The sequence below is a fragment of the Oncorhynchus nerka genome, linkage group LG6 (genome assembly GCF_034236695.1).
Source record: "Oncorhynchus nerka isolate Pitt River linkage group LG6, Oner_Uvic_2.0, whole genome shotgun sequence".
NCBI classification, from domain to species: domain Eukaryota; kingdom Metazoa; phylum Chordata; class Actinopteri; order Salmoniformes; family Salmonidae; genus Oncorhynchus; species Oncorhynchus nerka.
Window position 1 is genome coordinate 52,060,377 of NC_088401.1, and position 16,070 is coordinate 52,076,446.

A 16,070-nucleotide genomic window follows, 5' to 3' on the forward strand; every position below is an offset into this window, starting at 1 on the left:
GGATAGAAATGTAGACTGCTGTATCCTACAACGCACGTTAACGGAATGCAAAGGTACTCCACCCGTTTAGAGACGTCTCCTTGACATGGTTATAAGTTCGAAGGTTCTGTAGCCTATTATTGACGCGTTATGTTGGTGGCATATGTACAGCACAAGTATCATTTATTATTAGGTAACAATCCAATTATTAGCTTACAACACCTTTTTTTTTTTAACTAAGGCCTACATTCAAGGCCTACACAAATGCCATTAAAGTGCTTTCTGTCTTAATATTTCTTAACTAGAGTGGGCCCAAGCCTGTTTCAGTAATATAGGCTACAGTACAGATCTATCAAGACAGTGTTTGAGGTGACTATGTTAAATATTCATGTGGATGCCACAGCAGCATCTGTTCATCACAGTGTGTGAACGACATCACAACACCACTCTCTTTCCTATTTGGATTGAGATGTGTTATGCCTGTGTGTTGTTCTTCGGTCACACTGTGGCCGAGCTGTGAGAACTCACCTACTGAACCAACCTGTGACCTGCTTGAGTCGTGAGTGTCGCTCTGACACTTGTGGCTCACCAGAATGTCAATATGTAGAGGATACTAGACGGTATCATCTCCAGTAGAGTGAACGATTGGTTATTCTCTCAACTCCAGATCCTGATTATTCCCACAGTTACACTTTGAGGGTTGGTTTCCCAGACACAGATTAACCTTAGTCCTGGACTAAAACACATGGTCAATGGAGAACCTCCATTGAAATAGTCCAGGACTAAGCTTCATCTGTGTCCGGGGAACAGCCCCTGAATCTTGTAGACATTTCTCAGCTGTTTAAAATGACACCGTTAGTTGACTTCCTGTCATATGGGTTGTATAGTACCATGTTTGGCAAGGTCTCATGAATGACCTACAGTGTTGGGAACACAAAGATGTGTGTGTTCCAGGACAGCAGCTGAGCTGAGTGGCGATGTGAGCTCAACGTCCCTGCTGAAAATTGCTGTGTCATTGTCCTCTCTCTCTCTCTCTCTCTCTCTCTCTCTCTCTCTCTAATAACATATATCTCTCCCCTATTTGTCTCGTGCCATTCTGCTAATTGAGACATGCAGCATCAGGAGAAACACACAATCTCAGTATGGATCTAGTAGCTCTCTCCATCTCTGAGAGTTATGCAAAGCAGGCATTTGAGCATTTGCATATTGGACAGTTGTTACCTTATTAACTGCTTCCTTGTCAGTTTTGGTGTTTTGCCCAGGACAGGGTATTTATGCTGCTCACAGCAGTTCTGCTTACTGGTGGAAATGGTGGGAAGAATGCATAGTGAGAGAAATGTCAAAAACTGTCCTGAAATCAGTAGCTGCAGGTATAATGTAACTTCGCAGAGAGAGACTTAATGTCCTTATGAGGACATGTTTTGTGTAAAATACATTATATTTACAAAACTATGCGGGAACCCCTTCAAATTAGTGGATTCGGCTATTTCAGCCACACCTGTTACTGACAGGTGTATGAAATCGAGCACACCGCCATGCAATCTCCATAGAAAAAACATTGGAAGTAGAATGGCCTTACTGAAGAGATCAGTGACTTTCAACGTGGCATCGTCATAGGATGCCACCTTTCCAACAAGTCAGTTCGTCAAATTTTTGCCCTGCTAGAGCTACCCCGGTCAACTGTAAGTGCTGTTATTGTGAAGTGGAAATGTCTAGGAGCAGCAACGGCTCAGCCGCGAAGTGGTAGGCCACATAAGCTCACAGAACTGCAAGTGCTGTCCTCGGTTGCAACACTCCCTACTGAGTTCCAAACTGCCACTAGAAGCATCATCAGCGCAAGAACTGTTCGTCGAGCAGCTGCACACAAGAGCACCATGCACAATGCCAAGTGTAGGCTGGAGTGGTGCAAAGCTCGCCGCCATTGGACTTTGGAGCAGTGGAAACGCGTTCTCTGGAGGGATTAATCACGCTTCACCGTCTGGAAGTCCGACGGACAAATCTGGGTTTTGGCGGATATTAGGTGAACGCTACCTGCCCAATGCATAGTGGCTACTGTAAAGTTTGGTGGAGGAGTAATAATGGTCTTGATGATTCTGGGGGAAGCCCCTTTGGTTCAGCATGACAATGCCCCCATGCACAAAGCGAGGTCCATACAGAAATGGTTTGTCAAAATTGGTGTGGAAGAACTTGACTGGCCTGCACAGAGCCCTGACCTCAACCCCATCGAACACCTTAGGTATTAATTGGAACTCCGACTGTGAGCCAGGCCTAATTGCCCAATATCAGTGCCTGACCTCACTAATGTTCTTGTGGCTGAATGGAAGCAAGTCCCCACTGCAATGTTCCAACATCTAGTGGAAAGTCTTCCCAGAAGAGTGGAGGCTGTTATAGCAGCAAAGGGGGAACAACTCCATATTAATGCCCATGATTTTGGAATGAGACGTTAGACAAGCAGGTGCCCACATACTTTTGGTAATGTAGTGTATCTGGTAAAAGTGTAGTTTACAGTATGTCTACAGGTAGTCTACAATAGTCTACTGATTGACCTTGTTGACATCATTTGTGCCATCTCTGAAAGAGGGAGAAGGAGAGAGCGGGAGGGAAGAGTTCCAGAAGCCCTACAGGTGCTCTCTGTCACCAAAACAACACCCAGAGAAGGGATGAGGGGCCCTCATGAGAAAGTGCATTGTGTGGTGATATTTTCTCTTAAAAGGACCTCTCTCTCTCTTTTTCCAAGGGCTTGTCTTGGTTTCAAATCTGCTGTGCCTATGTTTTCCACCTTTTTGTTTGTTTACCTGTGTGTGTGTGTGTGTGTGTGTGTGTGTGTGTGTGTGTGTCTGTGTGTGTGTCTGTGTGTGTGTGTGTGTGTGTGTGTGTGTGTGTGTGTGTGTGTGTGTGTGTGTGTGTGTGTGTGTGTGTGTGTGTGTGCGCGCGCATGCGCGTACGTACGTTGGTGAGGAGTATGATTGAATTGAAGAACCGAGTATAGTAAAACCAACCACTGACAGCCCTAAACTCAAAACCTTGTCTCTTCCCGACGGCAACTGAATTGACAATGATACTCCCTAGTCACCCCCCTCTGTCTCTTTTTCTCTGTCTGTGTCCATCTGGCTTTTCTAACACAGAGCTGAGACCCAGGGAGATGAAAGGGTCAGATAGAGAGTAGGACCTGCTCTTGCAGCATGTCAGCATCTTGATCTAGCATAGGTATATGTTCCAACAGCATTCGCCTTGGCATGGTGCTTCGGTTGTTGGAGTAATACATTTACAGCGCTAAGCCTCATGATTGCCAAGCATGTCCAGAAAATAGAACCCAGGTTCCAGGCTTGGCACTGTGTTTTAAACTGACATATTGACCAGATTGAGAAAGAGGGAGACGGAGGGTGTTGCTGTATTGGGCCACAGTTACAAAACACATGGCAGAGTGCGTCGATAAAACCTTTCGCTATTGGTTCGATGGGTTGCCAGAATGTTGAACAAAGCTTTTAATTCCGTGCTAGTGCCATGGCAACAGATCAATGCCAGTGAACCTGATGGTCTGTAGGACTTTATGGAGCCATACGGAGTGTCTTTACTCATGTGTGCTTCCCATTTAGACTGGCAAAGTCATATGCTGCCTTGTCTTGTGTTTTACTCCTTATACCTCCAACTCAGTCCTGTGATCCTCCTAACTCATCACACATGAAGAGAAGACGTGACTCAGTTTCCTTCAAGCACTGTGGTGGATAATGGAACGACATCACCAGTATCAGATGTCGAATTCCTATGAGAGCTTGGAGCTGGTGTGTGTGTGTGAGGGGGGGGGGCACACACACTCTTTTTCATAGCAGGTTAGGGGACTGGGGTTAAGGTCAAGAACAGGGTTAGGGTTAGCGAAAATGCTCTCCTAACCTTTTACGAAAATCTTTATATCAAAGGGGGCGTAAAAATAGTGTGTGTGTGTGTGTGTGTGTGTGGTACTCCTAGTGAGCCTTTCTGTCTTCTCTCTAGGTTTGCAGGGATTCCCTCTTCAGTTGACCTCTTAACCTCTCGTCACTCATGATGTCCGTCCACACACCCCAGCTCTCCCGCAGTGGCTCCTCCCCTTCTTCTGTAGGCTTGGCCAATCGCAGCGGTCCCCCTGCCGCCCCTCCCACCTCCCTCAGCCTGCGCTCCTCCTACAATCAACTCCTGGGCCATGACATCATAAAGGAGTCCCCTACCGCCATGGAAACGGGGAGTTCCGCCACTTTACCCAAGAGTCGCCATAGATATGCCATGACCAGTGTGCATAGCGCCATGGGACTGAGCGGCAGACGCCTCCCCACTAAGTCCTCTTCATCCTCTGCTCTCTACTCCTCCTCCTCTTCCTCATTCTTCTCCACCAACCCCAAGCTGGCAAAGGATGGTGCCAACCTGCAGCGGAAGGCCGAGACACAGCAACAGGAGCAGAGTAAAACCAACACAGAGGTCAAAGAGCAGGATGACATCATCACCCCCATACACAGCTCTGATTGGATGGAGGGGGAGAACTCACAGGACCCGCCTCCAATCTGTCGGAGGACAAAGAGCTTTCTGGAGTTCCATGAAAAGGAAGAGGACCCACCCAGTGGAGGAAACAAAGAGGAAGACTCTCCTGGTGGAGGCAATAAGGAAGAAGATCTTCCCAGCAAGGAAGAGGAGGAAGAGGATGAGAAGCACCCCTGCCCTGAGAAAGACCAGGTCAGCCCGGATAAAGAGAGAGAGAGAACGGAGGAGGAGAAACAGACCCCAAAACAGGAGGATTACAAAGAGGAAGAGGATGCCACTCCAACTGCTGCACAGCCTCTACTACAGGAGGTCCCCTCTCCCGCCATCTCTCCCCTAAACAATCTCAGCTGGGCCCAAGAGAACAAGATCCAGAGTTGCCCCCCACTTCAGAGCAGAGAGGAGGCCCTAACCCAGGCCCAGGGTCACCCACACAGCGTTGAGACGCCCCCCAAACTCCCCCGAAGTGCACAGGCTCCCCCGCCCAGAGTGATCATGGTGGAGCTGCACCCCAACAATGAGAACCCGTACCTCCACCGTCCCCCCTCTGCACCCCATAAGCAGCCCAGGGGGGAGGAGAGCACCCCTCTTCTGCTCCAGACCCCCCATCATCCTTCAGCCCGGACCCAGAGAGAGGAGCTCCTAAGCTGGGTAGTCTAGGTACGAAAGTGGAGTCTCCCCTGGAGGATGAGGACTCCAGCTGGACCACCCTGTCCCAAGAGAGCCCCTCCCCTCAGACCCCACAAGAAATAGGTGAGAGGATTAGACACCTTCTGATTAGCTGGCTGGCTGACTGATTGTCTGTCAGCAACACGTGACAATGGAGAGCCCTCAGAACAAGTTGGTCGGGGCGAGGGGGGGTTGAGATTCACAGAGAGAGCGAGCAGAAGAAGAGAGAGTAGTGAGACATGAAGAGATGACAGTTGAGAGAAATGGAGGAAAGGGTAGAGAGAGAGGGGCAAAGAGAGGCGAAGGAGAGAGGTAAAAGAGGAGAGAGAGAAGGGTGAAAAGAGGAGAGGAGAGGCATAGCGAGAGGTAAAGAGTGGAGAGGGAAAGAGAGAGGACAGGGGGGAGAGGAAGAGAGAGAAAAGTCAAGAGAGGACAAAGGCCTCCCTGTGGGTGCTAATACAGAGATTAGGGTTGCTATGACAACAGAACAGGATGACCACCTCAGAATTTACCTAGACAACCGTCTGTGTATTTGACCTAGACAACCGTCTGTGTATTTGAGTGTGTCTAAGTTGTGTCAGTGTGCACTTTAGTATGCGTGTGTGTTCTTATCTGTGTATTTCTTCCCCTATCCGATTCAGTTTGCCTACATGCACAATTGCGTATGTCTGTGGCTACAGGTGAGTGTGTATTTGTGTGTGTATGTGTTGTATTAGTGTGTGTGCGTATGTTTGTTACTGTCTGTTGGTGTATTAATGTGTGTGTGTGTGTGTGTGTGTGTGTGTGTGTGTGTGTGTGTGTGTGTGTGTGTGTGTGTGTGTGTGTGTGTGTTATACAGCAGATGTGTGGGGTGAGGGGGACCTTCCCCCAGGCTGGCGTGAGGTCACAGACATATCAGAGGTCTACTTCTGGCATGTCCCTACTGGCACCACTCAGTATGACCGCCCTGTCTCCACCACCAATGAACACACACACCTCCACCCACTCCCTGACTCACAGCAGGGCGACACAGTCAGCCTGAGACCGCTCAGCGAGGTGAGGCTGGACAAACATACACACACACCGTACTGTCTGTACATGCACTCAAACTTACACACACACACACCACACACACACTTGCTCTAAGTCCTGTTCCTCGAGTTCCTCTGATAAAGTCATGTCTCTCTCTCTCTCTCTCTCTCTCTCTCTTTCGCTCCTTCTATTTCTCTTTCTCGCTCTCTCTCTCCTTCTCTTTTCCCCTCTCTCTTTATTTCTTTATTTCTCTCTCTCTCTCTGTCTCTCTCCTTCTCTCTTTCTCTCTCTCTCTCCTCTCTCTTTCTCTCTCTCTCTCTCCCTCTCCCTCTTTCTCTCTCTCTTTTCCCTTCTCCTTCTCTCTGCAGCGTCCCAGCAGTTTGGTATCAGACAGTTCAGTGGAACCTGTGCCCTCTCCCTCCGGCTCCTCCTCCTCCTCTCCCTCTGATGTCATTCTGCCTGTCCGAGGCTTTGACAACACCACCTGCACTGTCAGTATAAGACAACACACTACGAATGGCACCACTTACACAGGCTCAGAATGGACTGAAATCATATGTGTGCCTTAAAAATCAGGATATGTAATAGATAATAAAAACGAATCAATATTACTCATATAAAATATTAATCAGATATGACTGTGCCCTCTCTCTCTCTCTCTCTCTCTCTGTCTCTGTCTCTCTCTCTCTCCCTCTCTCTCTCTCTCTCTCTCTCTCTCTCTCTCTGTTTCTCTCTCTCTCTCTGTCTCTGTCTCTGTCTCTCTCTCTCTCTCTCTCTCTCTCTCTCTGTCTCTCTCTCTCTCTCTCTCTCTCTCTCTCTCTCTCTCTCTCTCTCTCTCTCTCTCTCTCTCTCTCTCTCTCTCTCTCTCTCTCTCTCTCTCTCTCTCTCTCTAGGAGCTGAAGGACTACCCTGTGTATCCTGACCCCAGCCTGAAAGCTTTTGAAGGAGCTACTCTCCGTTACGCCTCACTGAGACTGCAGTAAAACACACATCACAAAAAATACACTCAGCCAAACACACACCATAAAACACCCAGACATACACAGTATTTACCAGACATTCAGTAAAGCCTGTATTTCTGGTTGGCCCATTATCACATTTCTCCTTGCCTTTTCACACTTTGCTGGTGTCTTTACTCATGGTTGCCTCTCCCTCTGTAGCCCTTCCCAGTTAGATACAGTGGACCTCAACAGTGCCTGCACTGACCCAGAGGGACAGGTGAGAATTTATTCATCACTGATTGTACAAGGTTGGATTTGGTCGAAAACAATGGGATGCTAACCATGCTGTCACCTGTCCAGTGTTCACGGAGGGAAGGGAGCGGGGGTAATCTCTTTCTCCGTGGCACTGCCACCTATTGGTCATTTGGTGAACTACTGTCCAGTGCCAAGGCTCTGTGGCTGAATGGGAGGTTTTGGTGCCCCCTGCTGGATTAATGGTGTATGTACATGCTCCCCAACAGAGAAGGAGGGGTGTGTGGTGGGGGGGGCACACATAGTACGTTCAAGTTTGATGAGGAGGACGGTTGGTAGTGAGAATGAAGAGAAGGTAAAGAGAGGGAGGAGAAAAAGAGGAGGAAGAGAGGAAGGATAGAGAGAAAACAATTAGGCCTAATGCACCTGTCACCATGCTGACTGGGAATTGCTCTGTTGAACGTGCCACACAACATAATCGGATGATGGAACCATTGAAAAGTGCCGGGTGTGCGCGTGCGTTTCGTGTACATCTGTGTGTGTTGCAGTCTGTGTGCATGTTTGTCCCTGTGTGAGAGTTGGAACAACCGGGGTCTGTCCCTAAGAGACGATTAATGCGTTGTGGTGCTCTGAGGGACGGCTGGCTCTGGGCTGCGCTGACCCACACAGCCTATTATATTTCATACACTGTCACAACACTCTCTCACTCTCTGCTACCCTCACTGCATGTCCCCTGGACCTTTTACCAATTTAAAGAGAACGTTTTTCTGTGTCAGTGTAGGGGGAGGTGTGCGTTTGTGTGTGTGGTTTTGTATTAGTGTTTATTAATTCATTGCTCCATCTATGTGTGTGTATTTCAGTCATTCCCAGTGCGTTCTCTGGGCTGGGTGGAGATGGCAGAGAGAGACCTGGCAGAGGGGAGGAGCAGTGTGGCTGTCCATCACTGTATCAGGCAGTTGTCGTACTGTAGGAGGGACATACGAGACTCGGCAGGGGTCTGGGGAGAGGTGAGGACCTGTGTGTGTGGGGGGGGGGTGTGCATGGTGTGTTGCTTCCATCCCTCTCCTCGCCCCAACTTGGCCTTGAACCAGGCAACCGCTGAACACATCAACAACAACTCCCATGAGGCATCATTACATATCGGTCCACAACAGCTGCGGCTCTTGCAGAACAAGTTCAAGGTCTCAGAGCGAGCGACGTTACCGATTGGAAACGCTCTAACAGCTAACTAGCTAAACATTTCCCACCGGTTACACAAGCTTGCGTGCGTTCACTTGTGTGTGTGTGTGTGCGTGTGTACGCACTTTGTGACAGTTTTAGGAAGTGCCATACAGATACAATTTGATTGATTGATGTATTGATTGATTGATGTATTGATTGATATATTGATTGACGTATTGATCTATTGATGTATTGATTGATTGATTCATGTATTGATTGATTGATGTATTGAGTGATAGATTGATGCATTGATTAATTGATGGATTAATTGATGTATTGATTGATGTATTGATTTATGTATTGATTGATTGATACATTGATGTATTGATTGATGTATTGATTGATTGATGTATTGATTGCTTGATGTATTGATTGATTGACGTATTGATATATTGATGTATTGATTGATTGATGTATTGATTGATGTATTGATCGTCCCATCAGGGTAAAGGCATGCTGCTGGTGCTCCAGGACCGTGATCTGACCCTGGTCCACCCGGACGACCGCAGCATGCTCCACTCTCAGCCAATCAGCAGCATCCGTGTGTGGGGCGTCGGCCGAGACCATGACAGGTGAGAAAGACAGAGGGACATGTCTTATAGTATAGGTTGAACTTTAATGTCCCCGAGGGGCAAATTGTTTCTCACACAATAAATGTGTGGGAAATACACCATACCCCTGTATTACACCTAGTAGCAAAGGTACTGAATATCCTTTATTACATCTATTACACCTAGTAGTACACCTAGTGAATACCCTTTATTACATCTATTACACCTAGTGAATATCCTTTATTACATCTATTACACCTAGTAGTACACCTAGTGAATACCCTTTATTACATCTATTACACCTAGTAGCACACCTAGTGAATACCCTTTATTACATCTATTACACCTAGTAGCACACCTAGTGAATACCCTTATTACATCTATTACACCTAGTAGCACACCTATTGAATACCCTTTATTACATCTATTACACCTATTGAATACCCTTTATTACATCTATTACACCTAGTGAATAACCTTTATTACATCTATTACACCTAGTAGTACACCTAGTGAATACCCTTTATTACATCTATTACACCTAGTGAATATCCTTTATTACATGTATTACACCTATTGAATACCCTTTATTACATCTATTACACCTAGTAGCACACCTAGTGAATACCCTTTATTACATCTATTACACCTAGTAGTACACCTAGTGAATAACCTTTATTACATATATTACACCTAGTGAATACCCTTTATTACATCTATTACACCTAGTAGTACACCTAGTGAATACCCTTTATTACATCTATTACACCTAGTGAATATCCTTTATTACATCTATTACACCTAGTAGCACATCTAGTGAATACCCTTTATTACACCTATTACACCTAGTGAATACCCTTTATTACATCTATTACACCTAGTGAATACCCTTTATTACATATATTACACCTAGTGAATACCCTTTATTACATCTATTACACCTAGTGAATATAATTTATTACATGTATTACACCTAGTGAATATCCTTTATTACATATATTACACCTAGTAGCACACCTAGTGAATACCCTTTATTACATCTATTACACCTAGTGAATATCCTTTATTACATATATTACACCTAGTAGCACACCTAGTGAATACCCTTTATTACATCTATTACACCTAGTGAATACCCTTTATTACATCTATTACACCTAGTAGCACACCTAGTGAATACCCTTTATTACATCTATTACACCTATTGAATACCCTTTATTACATCTATTACACCTAGTGAATGACCTTTATTACATCTATTACACCTAGTAGTACACCTAGTGAATACCCTTTATTACATCTATTACACCTAGTGAATACCCTTTATTACATATATTACACCTAGTGAATATTCTTTATTACATCTATTACACCTAGTAGCACACCTACTGAATATCCTTTATTACATCTATTACACCTAGTGAATACCCTTTATTACATCTATTACACCTAGTGAATACCCTTTATTACATCTATTACACCTAGTGAATACCCTTTATTACATCTATTACACCTAGTGAATACCCTTTATGACATATATTACACCTAGTGAATATCCTTTATTACATCTATTACACCTAGTAGCACGCCTAGTGAATATCCTTTATTACATCTATTACACCTAGTAGCACACCTAGTGAATATCCTTTATTACATCTATTACACCTAGTAGCACACCTAGTGCATATCCTTTATTACATCTATTACACCTAGTAGAACACCTAGTGAATATCCTTTATTACATCTATTACACCTAGTAGCACACCCAGTGAATATCCTTTATTACATCATTTACACCTAGTAGCACACCTAGTGAATAACCTTTATTACATCTATTACACCTATTGAATACCCTTTATTAAATCTATTACACCTAGTGAATAACCTTTATTACATCTATTACACCTAGTAGTATACCTAGTGAATATCCTTTATTACATCTATTACACCTAGTAGCACACCTACTGAATATCCTTTATTACATCTATTACACCTAGTGAATACCCTTTATTACATATATTACACCTAGTGAATACCCTTTATTACATATATTACACCTAGTGAATACCCTTTATTACATCTATTACACCTAGTGAATACCCTTTATTACATCTATTACACCTAGTGAATACCCTTTATTACATCTATTACACCTAGTGAATACCCTTTATTACATCTATTACACCTAGTGAATACCCTTTATTACATCTATTACACCTAGTGAATACCCTTTATGACATATATTACACCTAGTGAATATCCTTTATTACATCTATTACACCTAGTGAATACCCTTTATTACATCTATTACACCTAGTGAATACCCTTTATTACATCTATTACACCTAGTGAATACCCTTTATTACATCTATTACACCTAGTGAATATCCTTTATTACATCTATTACACCTAGTAGCACGCCTAGTGAATATCCTTTATTACATCTATTACACCTAGTAGCACACCTAGTGAATATCCTTTATTACATCTATTACACCTAGTAGCACACCTAGTGAATATCCTTTATTACATCTATTACACCTAGTAGAACACCTAGTGAATATCCTTTATTACATCTATTACACCTAGTAGCACACCCAGTGAATATCCTTTATTACATCTATTACACCTAGTAGCACACCTAGTGAATACCCTTTATTACATCTATTACACCTATTGAATACCCTTTATTACATCTATTACACCTAGTGAATAACCTTTATTACATCTATTACACCTAGTAGTACACCTAGTGAATACCCTTTATTACATCTATTACACCTAGTGAATACCCTTTATTACATCTATTACACCTAGTAGCACACCTACTGAATATCCTTTATTACATCTATTACACCTAGTGAATACCCTTTATTACATATATTACACCTAGTGAATACCCTTTATTACATATATTACACCTAGTGAATACCCTTTATTACATCTATTACACCTAGTGAATACCCTTTATTACATCTATTACACCTAGTGAATACCCTTTATTACATCTATTACACCTAGTGAATACCCTTTATTACATCTATTACACCTAGTGAATACCTTTATCTATATTACACCTAGTGAATATCCTTTATTACATCTATTACACCTAGTGAATACGCCTAGTGAATATCCTTTAATATCCTTTATTACATCTATTACACCTAGTAGCACACCTAGTGAATATCCTTTATTACATCTATTACACCTAGTAGCACACCTAGTGAATATCCTTTATTACATCTATTACACCTAGTAGCACACCTAGTGAATATCCTTTATTACATCTATTACACCTAGTAGCACACCTAGTGAATATCCTTTATTACATCTATTACACCTAGTAGCACACCTAGTGAATATCCTTTATTACATGTATTACACCTAGTAGCACACCTAGTGAATATCCTTTATTACATATATTACACCTAGTGAATACCTATTGAATATCTTTATTACATATATTACACCTAGTGAATATCCTTTATTACATCTATTACACCTAGTAGTACACCTAGTGAATATCCTTTATTACATCTATTACACCTAGTAGCACACCTAGTGAATATCCTTTATTATTACATCTATTACACACCTAGTAGCACCTAGTGAATATCCTTACATCTATTACATGTATTATACCTAGTGAATATCCTTTATTACATCTATTACACCTAGTAGCACACCTAGTGAATATCCTTTATTACATCTATTACACCTAGTAGCACACCTAGTGAATATCCTTTATTACATCTATTACACCTAGTAGCACACCTAGTGAATATCCTTTATTACATCTATTACACCTTACACCTAGTGAATATCCTTTATTACATCTATTACACCTAGTAGCACACCTAGTGAATATCCTTTATTACATCTATTACACCTAGTAGCACACCTAGTGAATATCCTTTATTACATCTATTACACCTAGTGAATAGTGAATATCCTTTATTACATCCTAGTTACACATCTATTACTAGTAGCACACCTAGTGAATATCCTTTATTACATCTATTACACCTAGTAGCACACCTAGTGAATATCCTTTATTACATCTATTACACCTAGTAGCACACCTAGTGAATATGATTACATCTATTACACCTAGTTTTATTACATCTATTACACCTAGTAGCACACCTAGTGAATATCCTTTATTACATCTATTACACCTAGTAGCACACCTAGTGAATACCCTTTATTACATCTATTACACCTAGTAGCACACCTAGTGAATATCCTTTATTACATCTATTACACCTAGTGAATACACACCACCTAGAATACCTTTTATTACATCTATTACACCTAGTAGCACACCTAGTGAATATCCTTTATTACATCTATTACACCTAGTAGCACACCTAGTGAATATCCTTTATTACATCTATTACACCTAGTAGCACACCTAGTGAATATCCTTTATTACATCTATTACACCTAGTAGATTACATCTATTACACCTAGTGAATAACTTTATTACATCTATTACACCTAGTAGTTACACCTAGTGAATACCCTTTATTACATCTATTACACCTAGTGACACCTAGTGAATATCCTTTATTACATCATCTATTAGTAGCACACCTAGTGAATATCCTTTATTACATCTATTACACCTAGTGAATATCCTTTATTACATCTATTACACCTAGTGAATATATCCTTTATTACATCTATTACACCTAGTGAATATCCTTTATTACATCTATTACACCTAGTAGCACACCTAGTGAATATCCTTTATTACATCTATTACACCTAGTGAATATCCTTTATTACATCTATTACACCTAGTGAATAATATCCTTTATTACATCTATTACACCTAGTAGACATAGTGAATATCCCTTTATTACATCTATTACACCTAGTGAATATCCTTTATTACATCTATTACACCTAGTAGCACACCTAGTGAATATCCTTTATTACATCTATTACACCTAGTGAATACCCTTTATTACATCTATTACACCTAGTGAATATCCTTTATTACATCTATTACACCTAGTAGCACATTACACCTAGTGAATATCCTTTATTACATCTATTACTAGTAGCACCTAGTGAATATCCTTTATTACATCTATTACACCTAGTGAATAGTGAATATCCTTTATTACATCTATTACACCTAGTGAATATCCTTTATTACATCTATTACACCTAGTGAGCACACCTAGTGAATATCCTTTATTACATCTATTACACCTAGTAGCACACCTAGTGAATATCCTTTATTACATCTATTACACCTAGTGAATACCCTTTATTACATCTATTACACCTATATCCCTAGTGAATATTACATCTATTACACCTATTAGCACACCTAGTGAATATCCTTTATTACATCTATTACACCTAGTAGCACACCTAGTGAATATCCTTTATTACATCTATTACACCTAGTGAATACCTTTATTACATCTATTACACCTAGTGAATATCCTTTATTACATCTATTACACCTAGTAGCACACCTAGTGAATATCCTTTATTACATCTATTACACCTAGTGAATATCCTTTATTACATCTATTACACCTAGTGAATACATTACACACCTAGTGAATACCCTTTATTACATCTATTACACCTAGTGAATACCCTTTATAGTATTACATCTATTATTACATCTAGTGAATACCTCCTTTATTACATCTATTACACCTAGTGAATACCCTTTATTACATATATTACACCTAGTGAATACCCTTTATTACATCTATTACACCTAGTAGCACACCTAGTGAATATCCTTTATTACATCTATTACACCTAGTAGCACACCTAGTGAATATCCTTTATTACATCTATTACACCTAGTAGCACACCTAGTGAATATCCTTTATTACATCTATTACACCTAGTAGTGAATACCTTTTATTACATCTATTACACCTAGTGAATATCCTTTATTACATCTATTACACCTAGTAGCACACCTAGTGAATATCCTTTATTACATCTATTACACCTAGTAGCACACCTAGTGAATATCCTTTATTACATCTATTACACCTAGTACCCTTTATTACATCTATTACACCTAGTGAATACCCTTTATTACATCTATTACACCTAGTAGACATAGTGAATATCCTTTATTACATCACCTATTACACACTAGTGAATATCCTTTATTACATCTATTACACCTAGTGAATATCCTTTATTATTACATCTATTAGCACACCTAGTGAATATCCTTTATTATTATTACATCTATTACACCTAGTGAATATATCTTTATTACATTATTACACCTAGTAGCACACCTAGTGAATATCCTTTATTACATCTATTACACCTAGTAGAACCTACCCTTTGATTTTATTACATCTATTACACCTAGTGAATACCTTTATTACATCTATTACACCTATTACATCTATTACACACACCTAGTGAATACCCTTTATTACATCTATTACACCTAGTGAATACCCTTTATTACATCTATTACACCTAGTGAATACCCTTTATTACATCTATTACACCTAGTGAATATCCTTTATTACATCTATTACACCTAGTGAATAGTGAATATCCTTTATTACATCTATTACACCTAGTAGCACACCTAGTGAATATCCTTTATTACATCTATTACACCTAGTAGAATAGTGAATATCCTTTATTACATCTATTACACCTAGTGAATACACCTTTATTACATCTATTACACCTAGTAGCACACCTAGTGAATATCCTTTATTACATCTATTACATCTATTAGCACACTAGTGAATATCCTTTATTACATCTATTACACCTAGTATAGTGAATATCCTTTATTACATCTATTACACCTAGTAGCACTATTACACCTAGTGAATATCCTTTATTACATCTATTACACCTACCTAGTGAATATCCTTTATTACATCTATTACACCTAGTGAATATCACACCTAGTGAATAT

General features: G+C 41.1%; 1 protein-coding gene across 1 annotated transcript in view; it reads left to right on the plus strand.

Moving 5' to 3' along the window:
* Positions 1 to 16,070, plus strand: part of LOC115119733 (amyloid beta precursor protein binding family B member 2-like) — a 73,060-nt gene that overhangs the window by 506 nt on the left and 56,484 nt on the right. The window contains 8 exon segments of the mRNA XM_065019646.1: positions 3,970 to 5,068; positions 5,071 to 5,238; positions 5,993 to 6,189; positions 6,534 to 6,656; positions 7,059 to 7,144; positions 7,326 to 7,383; positions 8,219 to 8,365; positions 9,024 to 9,151. Coding sequence (XP_064875718.1) covers positions 4,018 to 5,068; positions 5,071 to 5,238; positions 5,993 to 6,189; positions 6,534 to 6,656; positions 7,059 to 7,144; positions 7,326 to 7,383; positions 8,219 to 8,365; positions 9,024 to 9,151 — 1,958 coding nt within the window. The 5' untranslated portion in view covers positions 3,970 to 4,017.